Genomic DNA, 23033 nt, shown 5'->3' on the forward strand with positions numbered 1-23033 from the left:
TGGAATGCCTTCCCAAGGCAAGAGAATGTGCTAAGAGTGTTTGGAAAAGTTTTTAGGTTAGGGAAGAGTTGACTTTGCCCAAACTGAAACTCTCAAATAGTCCTCACAAACTTTCCATGTTTAGTCTAAATATCCCCTTGCCATAGTTGCTTCTCCACTTGTTTTTATGTATAAGTCTTCAGTGGGGCCCATTAGCTACTGGGCTGCTGACTGCTTATCAATAGCAACAGATATAGAATGATGATATCCTTACTTCACTTATATCAAACTAAATTTACTTCTAAAAAAATTAATATTTTTTGTCTTTGTTACTGTCATAAACAAGTGGATTAAAACCACTTCATTTAGGTCATAAATAAGTAGGTTTGAAATCATATTAAACCCATACATAATGGTCAGTACTAGGAGAATCTGAAATTCAGAATCCGGACCAGTAAGTCTATCCTCCTTTGTTCTGTCTAACTCAGATAATGGGGCTAGAACAGAGCTGCTGTGTCAGAGAAGGAAGTGGGGAGGATGACTTTTAGTGACTGGACAGGGAATTTATTTGGCTGTAGGTTTTCCAAAAAGAGTTGCAAATTTAGGTATAGCCTAAAAATGGGACTTAGCTGTGTCCTTGGCTGGTCAAATCAAATCCTTTCTCATCTTCCTCCTTGAATATTGAGTGCATTTTATCAAGATCTGTTTCTTATGAAACAAATGGTATGTGTTAAAAATGTTAGAATTGGAAAGCTCAATTTGTGTTGTCCTCCTGACATGACTGAAGATTGGTGTTAAGAACTTTTGGATCCCTGAGCAGTTGCCCTACTATCTGAGGACTGTAGACGAGGAAGGATGGGAACTCAGGCCAAGTAAAATAAACCGAGTCTACTCCCTTTTATGTCCCTACCAGTCACTTTTGTTCCTTCTTGAGTTTTCTAGTTCTCCTTCTTCACAAATTCTGCCCAAACATTTTTAAGCCTGTCCCACTTAAAGTAAAACTACACACACTATCTTTGTATTTAAACTACTATTCTGGACTTTCAGCCAAGATGGAGGTATAGGTAGACACACTGTGCCTCCTCACACAACCAAAATAAGGACAACAACAATTTAGAAACAAAATTAACAACCAGAAATGATAGAAAATTGAACTGTATGGAAGTCTGACAATCAAGGAGTTAAAATAGACATATTCATCCAGACCAGTAGATGGGGTGAAGTCTTACAGCCAGGCAGAGAGGGGTTGCAGCACAGAAAGCAGTGGCACTGGGCACCCAAGGCAACCTGGGCACGCAAGACAGCAGAGGGCGGGCCCTGGGTGTGCAGGCGGTGGCTGGCAGACCTTAGGTGTGGGGTGGAAATGGGCAGACCCAGCAAGGTGGCGATTGTGAAGCGAGGCCCTATGCGCAAGGCGTCTGGCTGACCGAGTGGTTCCACATTCACGTGCAGATAAACCAGGCAAAACTGGGTACTGAGACAGACCACGCAGCCCAGGGTCCCAGCACCGGGAAATGAAGTCTCAAAACACCAATTGACAACACCTGTGGGGGTTGAGGCGAAGGGACAGACTTCCAGCCTCACAGGAGAGTTCGTTGGAGAAACCCACAGGATCCTAGAACGTACACAAGCCCACCCACACAGGAATCAGCACCAGAAAGGCCCAGTTTGCTTGGAGGAAGCAGTGAAAGTGACTGAAACCTGACAGAGAGTTGAGCAAGAGCCATTGTTCCCTCTCAGACCCCACCCCCACATACAGCATCACAAACAGCGACTGGGTTGCCCCACCCTGGCAAACACTTAAGGCTCCACCCTTCACAAGTAACAGGTGCGACAAAACAAAACAAAACAAAACAAAACAAAACAAAAAAAGGCTCAAACAGAAGAACAGATCAACACCCCAGAAATAATAAAACTCAGCAACCAAGAGGTAGCCAAGCTATCTGATGCACAGTTCTTAGCACTGGTGATCAGGATGCTCACAGAATTGGTTGAATTTGGTCACAAATTAGATAAAAAAATGAAGGCTACACTAAGTGAAATGAAGGAAAACGCACAGGGAACCAATAGTGATGGAATGAAAGCTGGGTCTCACATCAATGGAGTGGACCAGAAAGAAGAAAGAAACATACAACCAGAAAAGAATGGAGAAACAAGAATTCAAAAAAATGAGGAGAGGCTTAGGAACCTCCAGGACATTTTTAAACATTTCAACAGCTGAATTATAGGAGTACCAGAAGGAGGAAAGGAAGAGCAACAGGTGGAAAAGTTATTTGAACAAGTAATAAAGGAGAACTTCCCCACTCTGGCAAAGGAAATAGACTTCCAGGAAGTCCAAGAAACTCAGACAGTCCCAAAAAAGTTGGACCCAAGAAGGAACACACCAAGACACATCATAATTACATTACCCAGGATAAAAAATGAAGGAGAGAATCCTAGAAGCAGCAAGAGATAAGGAGACAGTTTCCTACAAAGGAGTTCCCATCAGACTGTCAGCTGATTTCTCAAAAGAGACCTCACATGAAAGAAGGGGCTGGAAAGAAGTATTCCAAGTCATGAACAGCAACGACCTACATCCCAGATTGCTCTATCCAGCAAAGCTTTCATTTAGAATGGAAGGGCAGATAAAGTGCCTCTCAGATAAGGTCAAGTTAAAGGAGTTTATCATCACCAAGCCCTTACTATATGAAATGTTAAAGGGACTTATCTAAGAAAAAGAAGATAAAAAACATTTACAGTAAAATGTCAGCAAACTCACAATTATTAACAACTGCACCTAAAACAAAAACAAAAACAAATTAAGCTAACAACTAGAACAGGAACAGAGCGACCTGGCTGGCGTAGCTCAGTGGATTGAGTGCGGGCTAGGAACCGAAGTGTTGCAGGTTCGATTCCCAGTCAAGGCACATGCCTGGATTGCAGGCCATGACCCCCAGCAACTGCACATTGATATTTCACTCTCTCTCTCTCTCTCTTTTTCCCTCCCTTCCCTCTCTGAAACTAAATAAATAAAGTATTTTTTTTTAAAAAAAAAGAACAGGAACAGAACCACAGAAGTGGAGATCACATGGAGGGTTAGCAACAGGGGAGTGGGAGGATGAGGGAGGGGGAAAAGGTACAGAGAATAAGTAGCATAGATGGTAGGTAGAAAATAGAGGGAGGGTAAGAATAGTATGGGTAATGTAGAAACTAAAGAACTTATGACACATGGACATGAACTAAATGGGGGAAATGTGGGTGGAAGGGGGTGTGCAGGGTGGAGGGGAATGAAGGGGGGAAATGGGATAACTGTAATAGCATAATCAATAAAATATATTAAAAATAATAAAATAAAAAATAAAAATAAATAAAATGTTTAAAAATAATAATAATAATTAAAAGTTCCCTCTTATTTAAAAAATAACTACTATTCTCTCCCCCTTTTCACAGTTGCTTAACTTTCTAAACAATCTTCTTACTCTATTTTTTTTTTTTTTTCCTGCAGAAAGGTTTATTGTTTCCATTTGGTCCAATGCAATGGGAGAGGGCTCCAGGGTGGGGTTTCAGGGTTATCAGGCTCAGGCCAAAGCCAGACACCAGGGGGATGCAGAGAGGCCCCTCGAAGGCCTCTGGGCTCCAAAGGCTTCCTAGTCGTGCTTGAGGGTGAGCCTTTCAAAGAGATACTCTCCCATCCCAGCCTGGGGGCCGCTCAGCCTGCGGATGTTAGTCAGGTGGTCGCCCATCTTCTTGAGGAGCTTCACCTCCTCCTCCAGGAAATGGTTCTCCAGGAAGTCACAGAGATGAGGGTCTGTGTGGGTAGCAGCCAGAGCATGCAGATCCAAAAGGGCCTGGTTCAGGGTCTTCTCCAAGGCTAAGGCTGCTTCCATGGCGTCCTGAGTTTTACCCCACTCATTTTGGGAAGGCTTCGCCACGTCCTGGAGAAGAATGCGGCCACCGCACTGGTTTTGCAGCTTTAGGAGACGCTCAGAGCCCTCACGCTTCTCCTCCGCCAACTCTCGGAAGAAGTGGCCCACGCCATTCAGAGCCACATCGTCCCGGTCGAAATAGAAGCCCAGAGAGAGGTAGGTGTAGGAGGCCCGCAGATGCAGGTTGGCCAGGCGGTTGACCGCTGCCTCCACCTCGGTAGAATAATTCTGGAGAATTTGGGAGCTCATGGTTGTTCGGCAGTGAAGAATTAAGTTCCAGAAAACGGTGCTGGCTGGTCTCGGAGGCTGAGGAAGGCTGAGGTGGTTTCAAAGATGGTGACTAAAAAAGAAGGTGGAAGGGAGTTGGGAAGGAGAGGCGTCCCTAGGTCTGTTCAGTCCAAACCCTGTTGAAGCAAGAGACAGATCCCAGGACCGTGGAGGGCACTGTATCTAGTTCTTTTCCATTCTGGTCTAATGGGTTTTCTGTCTCTTTTTCCCACCTAATTCCTAAAACATTGATGTCCCATAGGATTCATTTCTCTGTTCTTAATCATCCCTCATGCATTCCCAGAGCAGCCTTATCTATTTCTCCATTTAAACCACCACCTCTGTGCTGACTACATGTATTTCTAGCCCCAACCTTTTTTTTATTGTATCACTGACCCAAGTTTTGGCATATCTCATTATGCTCTTCAAACATATTAAAATAAATACATTGGCTTCCCCACCAACTTTCAATCTCCTGTTATTCTTCTCTTTTGAGATATATTATCATCCACCCAGTCATCTAAAGGCAGAAACATAACACCTCCTTTAAACACCCCTTTTTTAGCTCCAGTAGAGTCAAACACATACACATCTTGCTTAATTTTGTCTCTCTTGCAATTTTACTACCATTGCCTTATTTCTTGTTCAAAGCATCTTTAACCAGTTGTTGAAATCTTAACTGTCCATATTACCTCCCAGCCAACCCATTCTTGATGCTACAAAATACTGATTATAGGCTACCTCAAACTGAGTTTCATAACTAGAGAATTTAAAATCTCATACCAGATAGAAAGCAGTTTCAGAGGTTGTGACTAGGCCTCCCCACTATGATAGCTCTTACATAATAGGCCAAGGATTTAAATGGGGGTTACTTCAACTGTCAAGTACAACTTATTCCAATTATGCTTTCAGAGGCTGAGGAAATGATCCCCAGGGTCTATTCACAAAACAAGTGAGCTAGTTATTAGCTGGGACCCCAATCGGGACCTGGCTCTTTTAAACCCTTAATCTAACAAAAGGGAGGGTAGGGAGGTAGGCCATGATGATAATTTGAATATCAATGTTAATTCAGACCTTGTGTCCAATAGTTTTCAAAATGTCTTATTTCTTTCTTCCAGTATATAGTCACATTGTTAAATGATTGTAGATCCCTCTGGGGAAGGGGTTGTCATGGTGGTACAAGGTCGGTCCTTCCTCCCAGGATGCCAGGCATCTTATCACCTAGTAGGTTCTGGATCTGAAAATCAGCTCAGGTCTGTCTAGGAGCTGAGCCAGAGATGGTGGCTCTTAACGAGGGTGACTGCCCTCAGCCTCTTGCTCCTCTATTTGTTGTTTTTTTTTTTTTGGACACTAAAATACCACCTTTATCAGTTTTGTAAAACTCTAGCTGGAGAATTGCTTCTCCATTCTTGACTTCTGATTGTACAAGCAAAGAAGCATTCTTTCCTGCAATGAATACATATATCAAATCATTATGCTATACACCTTAAACTTGTACAATGTTATGTCAATGATATCTAAAGAAAACTGGGGAAAAGAAAAACGAAAGTAATTGTTTACTTTCAAATGAATTATGTGCATGTATTTATATAGTGCATGTATGTGCATCCCTATTGGTTGCCGATCTATTTTGCTTGCTAGGGAGTCATGCTTTAGTGACCATCTCCATGGACCCCAGTGAGTGAAGCAAGCTCCTTGGCTGTTCTCTATCCTTCCTAGTAATTGCAGCCTCCTGGTTTCTGCTGGTTAAGTGACATCATTTATTTTAGGGCCATCATTGCCAGAATGACATTATCAAGTCCAGCTCTGTGACTGGCTCACTTACATCAGCACTATCTGCAGAAGACTAATGACCTCAGTAATGCTCTGTCTCCTGTCCAGCACAGTCCTGATGGCCTTGGTGAATGCTGGATCCTCTGGACCCACCTGAGGTGCAACCTCTGGTGGGTGTCTGACCTCACATGTAACCTTTCCATCCTTGCAGACCCATTTTGCTCAGCCTCTTCAGTCTCTCTTCTACCCTCTTCCAGGGCGGCTTGGGCATTCATACTTTGCCCAGTGCTGGCAATCACTTTCTCTGGTCTTCTAAGAATCAGCCAAGCTATAAATTTGCCCCATCTCCTGGGATCCTTGCTAGGATGTTAAATCCTGTGCAAAGTGAAAGTATCCCCCCCAAATCAATGAATTTTTGCCTATCTAGTGTTGTGTTTTAGTTCTCTTGATCAATTGCTCTAAAAATCTAATTTGGGAATTACTCCCTTATCTCCTGCCAATACATGCTGGCTAATTAATATCTGCAGATCCTTTGGTGCATATTCTCTTTTCTCCTTTGCCAGGCCCATCACTTTCCTAGCTGGATTATGTTGGAATTTAACTCTGAGTTATTTGCCTAGTGGCTGGGAGAGCAGTTCAGAGTTTTTGAGGGGAGGGAGCCTGTGCAGCATCTTCCAGCAGAAAGATAGTGCTAGTTTTTTTGTTTTTTTAGATTTTATTTATTTATTTTTAGAGAGAGGGGAAGGGAACCAGAGGGAGAGAAACATCAGTGCATGGTTGCCTCTCTCATACCCTCTACTGGGGACCTGTTCTGGAACCCAAGCATGTGCCCTGACTGGGAATCGAACTGGTGACCCCTTGGTTCGCAGGCCTGCGCTCAACCCACTGAGCTACACCAGCCAAGGCAGTGCTAGTTCTTACTAGGGGACCATAGACCACCTCTGCAAGTTCTGAGAATTCATAGAGGTCTATGGAGCTGACATTCTCATGGGTGTTCGTTCCAATGTCCCCATGCAATATTTCAGGGTCCAAGGTTTTCCCAACCAGGTTGCTTACTTTAGCATAATAGACTTGTCCTTTGCTAAAATTTTAAGTCTTTGCAACTTCAGCTATTAGAGATTCTGTTTACTGCTCAGCTATGTCCGTTTTCTGGAAACACAAAATATGGACCTCTTTAAACTACTAGAGCCCTGGCTGGTGTGATTCAATGGATTGAGTGCCAGCCTGTGAACCAAAGGGTCATCAGTTAAATTCTTAGTCAGGGTACATGCCTGGATTGTGGACCAGGTCCCTAGTCTAGGGCATGTGCACAAGAGGCAACCATACATTGATGTTTCCCTCTCCTTTCTCCCTCCCTTCCTCTCACTCCAAAAACAAACAAACAAATCTTTTTTTATATATTTTATTTATTTATTTTAGAGAGGGAAGGGAGGGAGAGAGAGAGAGAGAAACATCAATGTGCAGTTGCTGGGGGTTATGGCCTACAACCCTGGAATGTACCCTGGCTGGGAATCGAACCTGGGACACTTTGGTTCCCAGCCCACACTCAATCCACTGAGCTATGCCAACCAGGGCAACAAATCTTATAAAAAACCACTGAAGGGTTCTGGCTCTCATATCTCATACTTAGTCTTTGAAAACTTGTTAAGGGCTCTCAGTTTCTCATTATCCCATTGATGGTCATTAATAGAACTTACTAATAACCAGCTAACTCCACTATTTTTGTAGACCCTTTTACACCTACATATTCCAAATGTTTGAATTATTGCATTTGCAAGGGAATTCCCTTCCACCAGGCACTTTCAGGCCACCTTCAGTGAAATCTTTAATAATTGGACTGCCACTGTGTGTCAGGAACTATCCACCCCTCACACAGCATTCAGAATCATGCCCTTTCATGTTCATCAGCAGGTCAGTGAGCCAGTTCTAGAATTCCATGTTATCATGTTTTCTCTGACTGTTCCTGGCACCATATCTGCATTTGTTTATGTCCACCAAGAAGCACACCCAAAGACAGTTTCAGGTGTGCAAGAGATTTATTGTAGAAAACAACTGTGAAGGGAAATGAGAAGGGAGCCAGGAGGCTGGGAGGACTGTCAGACCACGATGTATTTCTTACCTCTGTGAAGGAGAGGCAAGGTGGTTTGCATAGAAGAGTTTTGAGCTGCAGTGTAGTGCTAAGAAAGTTTAAGCAAGGTTAATGAGGAGCCCTCAAGTGTTAACCATTAAGAATGGTCTACCTCAGAAGGCCTGTCTGCTACACTCAGTAGCTAGGGTAACAGATGGGAATTCCAGTATAAGCATGAAGATAATGGTGAAGTTCAAGTTAGAGCCATTGACCAATTACTCTTCCCTACAGTACAAAGCTGAAAGGCACACTTGCATGATCACCACAGCACAATGTTCTACTTCTTTTGTCAGTTTGCCTTGAAGAAAGACAAATAATTCTCACTTCATAGCACTTCTTTTCTGAGGACATCAACACTTTATACTTCCCTCTGGAATTAAAATTACACTCAATGTTGGGAAAAGGACAAGGCTGAATCACTTGACTTAAAAATCAATTTAGGAACAACATTGACATCTGCCAGGAGAATGTGAGCTCCAGCAAACAGTGAGATCGTTTACAAGAATCCATTTTCCAACCTATGGACTGTTCAATGGTAAGTGGCTTTTCTATTTCTTCTTTTCCATTTGAAGCTCATTAAAATTGAGCTATTTCCTCTTTCACACCAGCACTATTACTAGTCTTATTAGAGACTTTTTGGGTCCAGAGTTCAGAATTGACAGTAAGGGTAGCTGAGGCTACTGCTATAGGGTTGTCATACCTTGATCTATTTTCTTTTTTTTATTGGCTTCTCTGTATTTATTTATTTAAATTTTTATTGAATTTATTGGGTGACATTGGATAATAAAATTATGTAGGTTTCAGGTGTAAAATTCTAGAATACATCATCAGTATATTATATTGTGTGTCTACCACCTTGATCTATTTTCTTTAATATAGTCTGAGTTATTTATCATAAATTTTTTAACCATGTCAAGGGTAGTGGTTTCTTCAGTCTTCCTTCTTTTAGGTCTGTGCTGGGCATTACTGAACTGGCCCATATCAAGCCTCTTCTTGAATATAATTTCTGGACCACTTCTGCTGAGGTGAGCATATTCTGCAAACAGGTCTCTAGATCATGTCCAAAAGTGAGATACTATTATTATTATTTTTTAAATAAATGTTTTTATCTCAAAGTTAGAAGTGAAAGCAGAACAGGGTGTGAAGGGAGTAATGTATGAAGAATAATGCTCTCCTCTTCTCTATCCTTCTGCCTTCTGACCTTGCTTTACACTAAAATTAGGCAAAATGATTCAGTAAAAGAATTATGACTTCATATCATTGCTGCTTTCTCAACAAGTGACTTTTTAAGGAATGTGTGTTTATAGTCTCTCAAATTACATTTTCTGCAGAGAATCAAGGCAAAATATGAGTTAATCAAAGAACTCACATTCTCACCATTGTTCTGAGCAGCAAAATTCCTAATTTACTAACTTTGCTAGCAATACTCAAATTCTGTTATTGGTGCTAGCTATGCAAATTTCTCAACATAGCCTAGTGATGGGAAGCAGGCTGGTAAGTCAGGGAAACATTTTGTTTGGGGAAACTTAACATTGAAGAGTAGAAATGCTAGGCCTTAACCGGGTCGGTTAGTTGGTTAGAGGATTGTCCTGATACTCCAAGGTTGGAAGTTTAATCTCCAGTCAGGGCACATGCAAGGAGCAACCAATACATGCATAAATAAATGGAACAACAAATCAGTGTTTTTCTCTTTCTCCCTTCCTTTCTTTCTCTGTAAAATCAATCAATAAAAAAGAGCTAAAAAACATTTGATAAAATAGTCATAATCAACATTTGCATAGACCTTCAATTTGTTAAGTGTGTTGCATATATTTTTTAATTCTTTCAATCCTGTGACATAAATATTATGATCATTGCCATGTAGGCAACAGATAGTCCAGAGTCACCCAGCAACTAAAAGCACAACTGGTCCTGAAATCTAGGTCTTAGACTTCTTACTCCCTTAATCTTTGCAGGTCATTAACATTTCACCCAACATACATTCCCGCCCTCTTGTTTGTTTTGTAGCTCCCCACTCACAGGTCAGGTCATTGCATCAGAGTATAGCTGTGTTACATTAATCATGCAGTAACACGTTCGAGGACGAAGATCAATTTTCTAAATATTGATTCCTAAGTAACTTACAATCCATTTTCACTCATCATTCATCTAGAAAGCTGGAGAACAGTCAGAGGGATAAATGGTGTTGATAGGGGTTGAGAAATAGCTTGTGATTTTAAATAGGGGGGTCACCTTTTTGAAAAAGTGACATTTGAGGAAAGACTTAAAAGTAAGTTTACTTGCTCTGCTGATGTGGTTCAGTGGATTGGGTTCTGCCTGTGAACCAAAGGGCTACTGGTTGATTCCTGGTCAGGGCACATGCCTGGGTTGTGGGCCAGATTCCTGGGTGCAAGAGTATTGATGTTTCTTTTCCTGTCTTCCTTCTTCCCTTCCCCTCTCTCTATAAAATAAAAATAAAAGTAAAGTTTGCCATTTCTGGGGAAAGAGCATTCCAGCCTGCGGTAGCAATGTTAAACATGATCAAGGAATATCAAAAGCAGGGTGCTAGAGAAGAGGTCAGAGGTAAGGGTACATGACTTAGGAGACACCTGAGGGAAGACCTGGAAGGTCATTGCATAACAGGGACTTTGGTGTTTCCTTTCAAGGAAATGAGATCCATGAGAAGGTTCTAAGCAGTGTCACTATCTGACTTGTATTTCAAAAGGATCTTTTCATATCTGCAATTATTTTATTTTTAAATGTTTTTATTTTAAAATTTTCAAATGTAAAAGTTGGTATAACACCCATATATTCTGTACCTCATTAATCAATTTTCAATCGCTAATGCAATTTTCTTTGTATATTTTGTGTAGATATACATTTATAACTCAATAATCATAAAACAATGATAGAGATTACATACACATATGAAATCCTTTATAATCACAATTTATCACAACCAAGACATTTAACATTGCTATAGTATATATAAAAATTTCCCCAATTATTACAAAAACACCCTTTTAACTAGAACTGTATCACTGAAACCAGGATGGATGCTTTTATTTATTTATTTAAAAGCATGTCTCTAAAAAGATTTTCTTTACTTATTGTTTAGAGAACAAAAGGGAGGAAGTGTGAGAGAAACACCAATCAGTTGCCTTTCTCAACTATACACATCTTAGAGGCATAGCTCTGTGGATTTTTATTATATGGATATGGCTAATTGCCACACAAAACAAGTAAGTTCATTTAATTATGAGAAAACAGGTATAATCTGGACTGATTGCTTCCTTGTGAGTCGATGCCTGAATGATCTAAGTCATACATCGCATCCCATTAGAAACCACACTGCTGTTTGTTCCATTCCTAGTGATGTTTGAATACTCAGCAAAATGTTCATAACCAATTTTTGTCTCTATGCCTCATCATGCCAAATGCAGTTTAGAATTTCAATTCAGTGCACTAGTATTTAAAATTTTTCCCCATCTCCTTTTTCCTTCCAACCTTAGGCCTGGGAATCTTTGAAGATGTGGCCACTTCCACTCTTGCTTCCTGTCAATGAGTTCTGACTTACTATGTGCAGATTCATTTGCCTGGGTCAGCAATGTGTTGGCAGGACCTCCGAGTCCAAAGCTGTTACTTCCAGAACCAACTTTTGGGAATCTTGTGCTTGTTGGGAGCCAAGGACAATGTGGAGGGCTGGCCCAAGTTTCCTCTATCACATTCCTGTTGCACCTCACATGTACATAAACACGTACAGACCTATCTGTGGCTGTTTAATTTCCAGATGGGAAAAATGGCTTTTCTCTGGGCTCCCCCTATCAAGACCATACCACAGGGCTCCTTTGTCAGAATTCTCTTTCTTGAAATATTTGGAGAGCATGGGGCAGAGACAGTGAAAGAGAGATAGAGTAAGGTGGTTAAAACTTCATAGTAATTTTGGGAGTTTGGGAAATGTGACTTTAGGGATTTTATTTTGCTGAGGCAGTAAGGAGGGGTAAATAAATAATCTTAATGGTAGAATAGGACTTATTTTATATAGAATCTTAAGCTTATTTTAGTGTGGTAGGAACAGGATAAGCAGAATTGGAAAGCAAACTAAAATTCCAAAATTACTAAAGGAAGAGAATAAAGTAATAAAATAGAAACTTGAGCAATCCGATGAAAAAAGGGAAAAGGTTAAAATAGAAAACAAATTTAAAATATATATATATGCAACAGTAAGGAATAAAGTATTATTTATTACACTGAAAAAATGACTACTATCAATCATGCCTTATGGCTTAATCCTACTGAGTTAAGAGCACTAACAATAATTTGTATACGAAAATATTTCCTGAACACAATGATTTTTACATATACATTTAAGACATATTATGTATTAATGACCAAGAAATAACCTTGAATGTTTTAAACAGAAACATACAAAACAGTTACAACTGATAAGAACACTAGAAAAGTGCCCTATGTTTTTATCCAAGAGACACACCATAGGAAACCAGGTTAAGAAAACTTTGAAAAATATTTTGTATATTAAGCCCTGACTGGTGTGGCTCAATGAATTGAGTACCAACCTATGAACCAAAGGGTTGTGGGTTTGACTTCCAGTCAGGGCACATGTCTCCAGTGGGTTGAAGGCCAGGTCCCCAGTCGGGAGTACATGAGAGGCAACCAAACACTGATGTTTCTCTTCCTCCTGCCTTTCCCCTCTAAAAATAAATAAATACAATCTAAAAAATGTTTTGTGTATTAATAATGAGTTTTTTTGAAGAACAGAGAAAAACAGTTTTTCCTTTGGTTTAAGGTAGTCAGCAGTTTGAAGTTACTGAACTGAGAAGGCAGCAGCCCCTGGAGGAGCCAGAGTTCTACGGCAGGAACCCAGTGTGGGAGCGCTCCTGTGTCTTCACTCCCTCCACAATGTTCACTTGAAGTTCCCACCGTAAAGGAGCTGCTGCGGTGGTCACTTCTGATTCAGAAGGATAGTGGTTTGATGGTGTGCCTCTTTCATCTTATTCACTGTGATGAATGATAATTTTTAAAATGATTTTTTTTCCATTTTAAAATGTAAATGTCTATATCCCAACAGATGAAATGGCAGGCATGTTGGGAGTCTGAAGGTAACACCCGCTCCGGCCAGTCTGTGGGCCCTGTGAGCAGGAAGCATGGAGGGTGTCTGAGCAGCCTGGAGTTCAACATCAGTGGCACCATGGAGTTCATCGTAGTCACCTTTCTACTGCTAATTACAATCATAGCTGTACTCTTTTTCTTGGCATTATAATCTCACTGGAGGCTCTTCATCAATACCTTGTTCCTATAAAGCAAATGAAATGATCGTCATCTTTTAAAAATCAAATGAGAAATAAGAAACGCACTGGAACACCAATAAAATTGCCCTTACACTTTAGGATAGTGGGTGGAAAGAATGTGCTGAGTCCTCTTGGAATGGCATTTTCAGCCAGGTTATGTCTCTAACATGTTCCTGCTTTATGTAGCCATAGGCAGGAAAGGCCCCAGTGTGAATCTTTTACCATTTTCTCAGTAGCCCCAGGATGTCATTCAAGAGCTATTCAAAGTGACCTCAACCATATTTAACTTGCTTGGCAGAGAATTGTGGCAGAAAGCAGGACAGCCAAAAGGGAAAAAGATTAGTATTTTCGAGGTGCCAGGGCTCAGGGGACTGGCAGTCCTAGATTGTTGGAGGGGGAGTGTGGCTTGAGGGGCCCACTTACTTTAGACTGCTATCTTTCACCAGCCCTAGTGTTTAGTAACCATGACACCAAAGGGGTGGTGGGAGAGCTAGAAGTGGAACCCAGGATGCTTCCTTGCAGCTATGGGTGGGGGAACGGATCCCTAGAAGCCAAGATTGGGCTGCACCAAGTCCCTCTATTCAGAGGGACGCTTTTCTTCCCATTTTCCCTCTCCATAGTGAAAATTCCTTTAGGCATTCTATTGATCCACTTCTCCATTTGCATTTTCAGAAAACACCTAAAATTGCAGTCTCTACTTCTCTCCTCCCTTTACTCAACCAACACATTTTCTGTATCCTTTACTCCGTTGAATCTCTCATATCATCTAAGCGAGTATATTATTTGTACTTTATTGAAACTTCACTTGAAATTAAGAAAACTTCCCCATGTAAATTCTCCCCATTCACTTCATATTCTAGCTTTCTTCCTCATTTTTCTGCCTCCTTCAACATGTCCACCCAATATTGCTGTTCCCTAAAGTTTTGTCCTCAGCCAGATTTCTTCTGTTAAGGAGGCATTTCTAGAAGTTGCCAGACCTATTAAACATGAAAAACTGAACCATCCCATAAGATTTCTGATAGATCTTATGCCTTTCCCTCCTCGGCAATGTAAGCCTCAGTCCATTGATTTGTTTAAAACCCTTCAGTGGCCCGTCACCTGGGGATGAGCTGCCTGACTTGCCTCCTTGTCTGGCCGACTGCTAGAAATTATTTGCAGATGTACATTTTTTTTGTTTACTCATTTAATTTTCACAATATCCTTAGATAGGCATTATTATGTCCCTTTATGAGAAAACAGGGTTATTTTTGACCATATTCTGTCACACTCAACTGCTTGCAATTTCCATGTTGTCCTAAATTCTTTCACAGGATTGGCTCTGGTCACTGTGTCGCAAAATGACCTTATTCCGTCTCCTTTCCATCTAGTCAGTTCTTCCCTTTCGTTAAGAAATCTCTTTGTGATACCAGTCAACACATGGTATGACAGCTGTTTACAAACCAATCATCCACATTAGACAGTAGATAATTGAAGGAGTTTTTTTGCTAGTCATCATTTCTGTGCAGTACATATATTTAATATAGCAATTATAAATGTTTGCTTCACTAGAATTATGGGTCTCCAAGTGGACAAAAATGCTCTCTTTCCTAGGAATATACTAATAGGTAATTTTCTTGAAACTCTTTACTGATAATTTGATTGACAAACAGGGCTAATTAACATAAACATGCACCCCCGCCTCAACTAAAATCCAGGTGCCCACTTTTAGTTCGTGGAACAGCACTAAGTAATTACCTATGAACACATTTGGGACACAACATATTGTCCTCCAGGTGCGGGGGTGGAAGGCTGCAGGCAGGTAGCAAGAAGAGTGCACACACTTTCCCTCGTTTTTCAGGAACCCAGGCTTGCCCAGCATAAAACTGTAGCTTAACCCAACCTTCTGTGTCTGCAGGGAGACTTCGCCCATGGACCACACACCACCTAACACCTGGGGAGGGGAGAGATAAATGTAAACAGAGCAAAACCAAATTATCATATTAGAAATTGCATCACAGTCTGATTCTTTCTCAGGTGCTATCTCTTGAGATATGAACCTTAGAATTATTAACTTAACCTGCTCTCACGTGTTCCTTTTTGAAAACAATGCAAGGCAGTTCCTGTTATAACTATAAAAGGAGAGAAAAACTAGTTGGAAATGGTATAGGTTCAAGTGGGTAGATGATGGTATAGGGGAGGCAAAACTTTACTCATTTCAGGCTTTCAGCTGGGACTCTTTTTTTTTTAACATTTTTAAGAGATTTAATTTTCTTTATTTTTGGAGAAAGGGGAAAGGAGTTTGAGAGGGAGAGAGACATAATATGCTGGAGATACACTAATTGGTTGCCTCTCGAATGCCCAAACTGGGAACCTGGCCTGCAACCCAGGCATGTACCCTGACTGGAAACTGAACCAGCAACCCTTTGTCTCACAGCCTGGCCCTCAGTCCACTGAGCCACAGCAGCCAGGGCTCACCTGGACTCTTTAGAAAAAGACAGATGAAAAAGTGAAAAACAGTTTATTAATGTGTGAAGTGCATGCCATGTAAGAGAAAGCATAACAAAAACTAATTCAGAATGGTGGCTTAGAATTGCATCTTACACATCTTCTACGAAGAATAAATTTGTAGAGAAATAACAGGACAAAGGAAAGCAGTTTTGGGCCCCCAAGGGTGGTGAACTGTGGGAGGGTGAACATATGGGAGGAAACGAATGGAGTAAAGTTTGCTTGCAGAGGCCCCTGGTACCATCTCTCAGTCTATGAGAGTGTCTCCAGCACAAGAATTTACATCCTGCCTTTAGGCAGAAAAGCAGAGGTTTTTTTCTGAGTTTGTTTATTTGCACTCACCTCAAAACAAGTTTTTATGTCAAAGAGGTATATCTGTGGATGACCTACCTATTCTGGTTTCCTTTAATAGAAAGTCTAAACCAGATTGGTCTGGAATAGCCTTCATGAAATAGGTTCAGAGGTGTCAACTCTTTAACAGGCAGTTTATTGAGATCACCAGTTTATGGTTTTGCTTGATGGTATCTTAATGGTCTTTTGTAATTCTGACAAGGTTATGACATAGGCATTATAAATATTAACCTATTTTTTTCAGTGAAGAAACTGGGAACTAGTTTAAATAGTTTGTTAATGTCACTCACTTAAAAAATGTTAGAAGATCCAGGGCTTAAGCTCAGGCAGGTGATTTTAGAGCCCACCCTTACTTCTGATTCCTTACAGAAGAGGAAAGAAATGAGTCCAAACAGATTGTGATCCCCTTGTGATGACATCAGTGTGTTAGAGCAGTTGTTTCTCAAGGTCTGGTAAGTCCCCTGGCTAGCATCATCAGCTGGGTCTGGAAAATTTTTGGAATTGCACATTCTCAGGCCCTACCTTAGACCTGAATCAGAAACTAAGCTGGGGTTGGGGAGTGTGGGACTTGGTGGCGGGAATCACTAGTCCTTCAGGTAATTTTAATATACCCTAAAGTTTATCAGAGATGAATATCAATTAACTGTATTTACTCCTCTGAACCAGAACCAGCTTTTGATATCAGGCTTACCAGAGGCCTCTTGTGGTGACTGCAGTGTCTCCATCTGCCCAGCACTGGCTGCGATTCTGCTCCAGGAGGCAAACACAGCTTCTGGCGTGGAAGTTGTCACAACAGCACTGTCCATTCCCTCAAGGAGAGCAGTAGCCCCTCCAAGACCAGGCACCCCCTCCTCAGGGGGAGCAGTCACTTCAGGAAGACCAAAACTTTCCAGAGTTATTCCCTCCTTTTCCATCTTCAATTTCCTTTTTGATTCTGTCAACACCCTGGCCTCCCTTGAGGAGACAGGAATATACTACAAACAGGGTTGAAAAGATTAAAGTGCTATCAGAAGTGCAGCCTCATTTTTATTACTCTTTGAAGAACCAGTGAAAAGTAAGGATGGGGAATATTGTGCCTTTAGAAGGAGAGGAGTGGGAAGGAGGGGCCAGGACAATCCCTTTACTCACTTTTTCGTGTTAAAGTAGGTAATTAGGATGAGAACGAAAAATTCTACTCTGCCAAATTTCCTACAAATTACTCACCGTTTGATTAGGGTAAGCATATTCACACAGCCTCTTATACGCTTCCACTTTCTAAGATGAGAAAAATGAGTTAATGAGAGTTAAAGATTAAAGGAAGGTTGTTACCCCACTCCCCCCACCCCCCACAGCTCGTACAACACCCCAGGATCTCACCAAGCCCTTGGTGCTCAGCTTTAACTGCTGGCACCAAGCCCTCACGATGTCTCGGTGAAGCACATCAACTGGTGGCAATTTAAGGGGCAACGGAGGAATTGGTATCTTCTTCCGAATTCTGACTCTCTCATTGTCTTGTGCCATCTCTTGTGGATGGGATGCTGAAGGAGAATGGGATAAAATTAGTAATAATTAACTTTTGTGTAACCTTTTAAAATGTCAGAAGTACAATCACTTTTAGTTATCACAGTACAGTCCCTGTTGTACAGTTAAAGAACTTATGATAGACCACAAAACCCTCAAAGGGACAGATCTCAAACCTAGGACTTAATACTTCTGAGTTCCATAGTTTTTACTTCCTAAAGCTCCCCACTACTCACACATACTTTTCAGCTCCTTAACCCATACTCCAAGGAGGTTGTTGCCTAGACATTTCCAATCCAGGGGAATGATAGAAGTTTTAGACCTGAGATCATAAATATGCAGTGATTCCTTGATCTCTCACAGAACAGATAAATCACTGAGCAATGCTACAAGCATTTACCCATAAACCTGCCAGCCCACCCCCATCAGGGCAGCACTGTTCTCAGTGCACACAGGTCTCCTGCTGCACTTCACACACAGCATTCAGGAAAGTCCTGTAGAACAGAGTTCACATTTCTAGTCAGGTATAGTTTAGGCATTTTACCTACTGATTCTATGTAAATTACAACCAACCTTCCACCCCACCCTCGACCCGGCTCAATTGGTATTATCCTTACTTTTAAAAAAAGGAAGTGGAGTTTCACAAATCCGATTTCAAACTTACATTGGTCCATCCCCAAACCATTGCACACAGAGGTCCTTAACTCCAAGCCATGAGTTAAAACAAAAATTTTAGTTTCCATAGCCAAAAGTCCTTTTTTTAAAGAAAGGTTTTATTGGCCCTAAAATGCTAGCTAAAAAGGTGACAGACAGGTCTTGGGACATGAAGTCCAAACCACCAGGAGCTTTTCGAGGTAGAAAAGATAAACATCAACAACTTGGGAGTTTACATGTCTTTGGGTTTTTGTTTTGTTTTGCTTTAAGATAGGGAAAGAGAGAGAGAGAAAAGAAAAAACACATCGATTTGTTAGTTATTGGTTGCTTTTTGCATGTGTTCTGACTGGGGTCCAAACCTGCAACCTTGGCGTATCTGTAACACTCTAACCAACTGAGCTACCTGGACAGGGCCTGCGAGTGTTTTTATACTTGAGTAGTGGGGAAGGGGAGGAAAGGTATAAGCCACCTAAAAGAATTCACATTAGCTATCAGCAAAGGAGTGGGAGGTAGTGAAGAAGTGAGGTCAGGACTGGGATAGGTGCAGAGTCACAAAACCCACATGTAAAGGAAAAGCGGCAACTTCTGGAGTTGGACAGTGCCTGGCTAAAATAATCTGCAGAAAAAGCCACCAGGAATTTAATCCGAGCTCCAGCAAATATAGAAAGAATGTGAGTAGCCCTTTCTTGGCTAGCCCGCGGCCATCAACAAACAGTTCTGTCTTTCTCTCAGTCTTGACTCACTGTAATTGAGAACATACCAGAATTTTCTCCTTGTCAGGGTGAAAGCAAAATGATTAGAACCAAATATATTGTGGGAGTTTGGAGACAGAAAATATTAACAAGTGACTCATACAGAAGGCTTTAAAGGAGGTGTAGGACTTGCAGTATAGAGGGCAAACATCTCTTTTTTACTCCACAAAAAATTCATCAGGCTTCTTAAACCCTAAGAAATGAGATTTGAGGGACTTGATGACCTCTTACCTTTGTCATCTTTCTTAGACCTTTTCCGTTTGTTTTCCTTCCCCGAGGTTCTTTCTGTACTTGATTCACCAGCAGCCTGATGTTCCTCTTCAGCTTTTACTGGTTGGAATTTGGAAGCCATTTTCTTCCCCCCTGACTTCTTTTTGGACTTACACTGGGGACAGAAGAGCCAGTCAGTCATTCCTCTGGTGTCTGACCCACCACATTCCATTACCTGCTTTAAGGTAAGCCACACCCATGACACGAGATAGTCACTGAACTCCGCTGGCAGAGTGTATTTTCTGGGTATCATCTTAAATACCCAGGTTTATTTATATGACAGCAAAGTGATGTCGGAGAAATGGGAGAAGGCCAATTTGAATGTATGAGAGAAGACAGAAAATATGGATACAAATAATAAGAGGAAACTATGCTCTACTTTGGAGGACGCCCACATTTCACTCACATTATCCTCATCTCTCACCTGGAAGAATTCCCCTCCCCCCCATTTCTTTATTCTTGACCTCTTCCTAATAAATGCTTTCCAGTGGGATGTTGTACATTGATTCAATGGTTTATTGTTTGTTAGCAGGGAAATAGGAAGATAATCAACCTACCAGCCTCTTATCTTCCATTCCACCTTCTCCTACTGTTCTCTATTGCCAAATTCCATTCAGTCACAGCATTCCTTTCCTTTCCAACCTAGTTCCTTTCACATTTAGGGATTTCCCTCTGCTCCACCCCACCCACTTCTATTTACATTTTAAAATCTTAATCTTTTAGAAACTCACTTCAGATGTTAGTTCATCTAGCAACGATTTTAGTCTTTACAGACCACGTCAAACCTACTATGTATTTCCTTATTCCCATCACTTGTCAATTGTAGTTCTAAGTTTGCTTGAGATTTAATTAATACCTGTTACACCATTTGATTATAAGCCCTACAAAATGGGGCTTTCCCCCATTCTTTCTTTCCCTTTCACCGTTGACAATACTTCCTGGTTATTTGGATCAAAAGAAACAAGAGAACAATGGTGATACAGAGAAACTAACATTTATTGTCCTATCTTCTCTTAAATATTGTTCAACACATTCCTTATTCTTTCATTTAATTCTCACAGCAATCTGGTAACAATTTATCATTTTGCTTTTTAAATGTTGAGGATCGGAGGTTACAAAACTAAGGAACTAAGGACACACAACTAGGCATTTCAGATCAAAATTAAATCAAAGGTCAACTGACTCTCTCAGCTAAATTCTTTCCATTGTCCATCACCATGGGAGTGCAGGACAAATTAACATTTGTGTGACTTTTGTTTTTACAAGTCTATAGCATTTTAACATTCTTATTCAAATTTTACATTTGCAAAAACTCTTTCATAAAATACTCACTTTTGAGACTCAGAAAAGTCTTAAAATTGAAAGGGCAAAAATGACCGGGTTCTAGGAAGAGACCCTGAAAGCAGTCAGGTTTCCTTGGCAGAGGAGTTCAATTCTTCTCTACTAAAAGACATCAAACCTTTGCCACCCTGAAGCTGCCTTTTGGGGATATTGATCTTAAGCCATTTATTAAAGAAACAAGACTCAGAGAACTTTTGACCCTCCCCCTCTCTCTCCCTTCCCAAGAGATTCAGACAGAAACCTGCTTCAGGAAGGAGATGTTAGGATGCTCACCTTAGCCTAATTTGAATTAAGTATTATAAACTGGAGGGGTTCAGGCAGGGGTCTGTTGGCTAGATATCTTCATGTCCCAGTTTCTAAATCGCCAAGGAAGGATTTTCCTGCCATGTAAGTTCACCTCTTACTCAGCTACCTGTAAATTCCCCATTCTTATTTTTGAAATTTAAGACTCCATCTTCCCTTCCTTTTCTCTTTTGTCCAAAATGTCAGTGTTGCCCCACTCCTTGGGGAATTTTCAGGTTCAGGTAAATTCCCCATGAACATGCATTAAAACTTTATTTTCCACTGTTAATCTGTCTCCGTTAATTTGATTATTAGCCTAGCCAGAAGAACTTAGAGGGTAAGAGGAAAAGTATTATTCTTTTAGCCCCCACAGTACTAAGCCTCAAAGCCTCTTCCACCTTTAGTTTCTGTCTGTGGTGCTCATCAATATGTGTGGCTTCTAATTATTTCTTGTCTCTAATGACCAGGGAAAAAAAAAAGAAGCTCAGACCCACCAGCTTTGGTTTAGAACCTGTGACTGCCAAAGAGAAATTAGAGCTCGTTTTTTTTTTTTTACCCAGCCTCAGTCAAGTGCCTCTTAAAGTTTTTCCCTCACCTCCCCTTTCTTCCCATTACCCTTTCCTTCTAGCCCTGATAATTGATTCTGTTGACAAGATAAAAAATTTCCTCAAAAACAAAACAGGTAACCCGTTTCATATTATTTTCTCACTCCAATATACCAGGCTGCAATCATAAAAAGAACTTTACTTTAAGGAAAAAAACAAACCAAGTGTAGAGAGAATAATCCTAAGGGACTATTTTTTCTCAAATGAAGCAGTGTGTTCATGATGAAGGAGATGCACAAAAACAGAAACAAAGCCACTAAAATGTACTTACCTTCTTGCCTTTTGCATCTTCCATATTCAGAACAGAACACGAGAGTGATAAAAAGAAAACCTTCTTACTTCTGATATGGCCCCTGGCCCAAGATCGCTTTTTAAAAAGTCTCCTCCCACTTCCTGCATCCAGAGGCACTTTTTTACTCCTCCTTTCTATTCCCTCCTCCCACAATTTGGGAATGCTAAATGTGGGTGCGTTTTTATTTATGAGGGAACTATTGTATGAATGAATTAATAACATTACTGACCCTTTTGTGTGTTTTTTTTAATCCTCACCCAAGGATATGTTTATTGATTTTTAGAGAGACTGGAAGGAAGGGAAAGAGGTGGGGGCCAGGAGAGAGAGACAGACAGAGACATTGATTTGAGAGAGAAACTTTGACTGGTTTCCTCCCTGAACTCGCCCCATAACCGGATAGAACCCAAAACTTAACGTAGGTACGTGCTCAGTCCAAGAATAGATCCTTCAACCTTTTGGTGTCGACACTCCAACCAACTGAGACACACAGCCAGAGCTGTGAGCTTTTAAACATAATTACCTAAGGTGTGGCTCTGGAGACCTTGGGAAGTTGAAAACTTCAGAAAAATTCCAAGGGGAAAAAAAAAAGCTGCTGGAGACTTCTGAACTGGGTGTGTGAAGGATTTAGCGCTGCAACTTGTAGAAACAGTAGAATTCCAGGGCCAGACTGGTGGCTTGAAGAAAGCAAAGACGTTTTCTTATACCACATAACATTTTATTTCTTAAGTAAGTTACTCAACCAATTAAAACTCTAGCTTCCCATCTGTACTAATAACACTTTACCATCTGTCAATGACTAACAATGTTTTTATTTTTATTTTTAAAAAGATTTTATTTATTTATTTTAGAGAGAGGGGAAGGGAGGGAGAAAGAGAGGGAAAGAACAACGTGCCAGAGATACACTGATCTGCTGCCTCTCTCATACCCCCTTTTGGGGACCTGGCCCCCAACCCAGGTATGTGCCCTGACTAGGAATTGAACCAGTGACCCTTTGGTTTGCAGGCTGGCATTCAGTACACTGAACCACACCAGCCAGGGCAGGTTTTCTTTCTTTCTTTTTTTTTTTCTTTGTTTTTGTGTGTATTTTCTCTTCCAAAAATTATTTTTTAATAATTTTTTTTTAAGTTTTGCTTTTTTAAAGAGAGGAAGGGAGAGGGACATT

General features: G+C 40.8%; 2 protein-coding genes across 3 annotated transcripts; both read right to left on the reverse strand.

Annotated features, from left to right (window-relative positions):
- Positions 1-3457: 3457 nt before the first annotated feature.
- On the reverse strand, positions 3458-4168 carry LOC123827180 (ferritin light chain-like). The gene has a single exon (XM_045851584.1). It carries the CDS (start codon positions 4131-4133, stop codon positions 3606-3608), a length of 528 nt encoding a protein of 175 aa, XP_045707540.1. The 5' UTR covers positions 4134-4168; the 3' UTR covers positions 3458-3605.
- An 8624-nt stretch (positions 4169-12792) lies between these two features.
- DPPA4 (developmental pluripotency associated 4) lies at positions 12793-21926 on the reverse strand. 2 transcript variants are annotated; one of them, XM_045851771.1, is made up of 7 exons: positions 21851-21926; positions 19313-19466; positions 17532-17692; positions 17379-17429; positions 16867-17149; positions 15075-15270; positions 12793-13345 (listed from the first exon to the last, which is right to left on the reverse strand). In XM_045851771.1, exons 1-7 carry the CDS (start codon positions 21872-21874, stop codon positions 13315-13317), a joined length of 900 nt encoding a protein of 299 aa, XP_045707727.1. In that variant the 5' UTR covers positions 21875-21926; the 3' UTR covers positions 12793-13314. The 2 variants fall into 2 exon arrangements, with proteins under 2 accessions (XP_045707727.1, XP_045707726.1); XM_045851770.1 differs by lacking the exon at positions 21851-21926 and having other exon boundaries at positions 19313-19493.
- Positions 21927-23033: the final 1107 nt, after the last annotated feature.

This window comes from Phyllostomus hastatus, unplaced genomic scaffold (genome assembly GCF_019186645.2).
Source record: "Phyllostomus hastatus isolate PE091 unplaced genomic scaffold, TTU_PhHast_1.1 phas_contig_86, whole genome shotgun sequence".
In the NCBI taxonomy this organism is placed as follows: domain Eukaryota; kingdom Metazoa; phylum Chordata; class Mammalia; order Chiroptera; family Phyllostomidae; genus Phyllostomus; species Phyllostomus hastatus.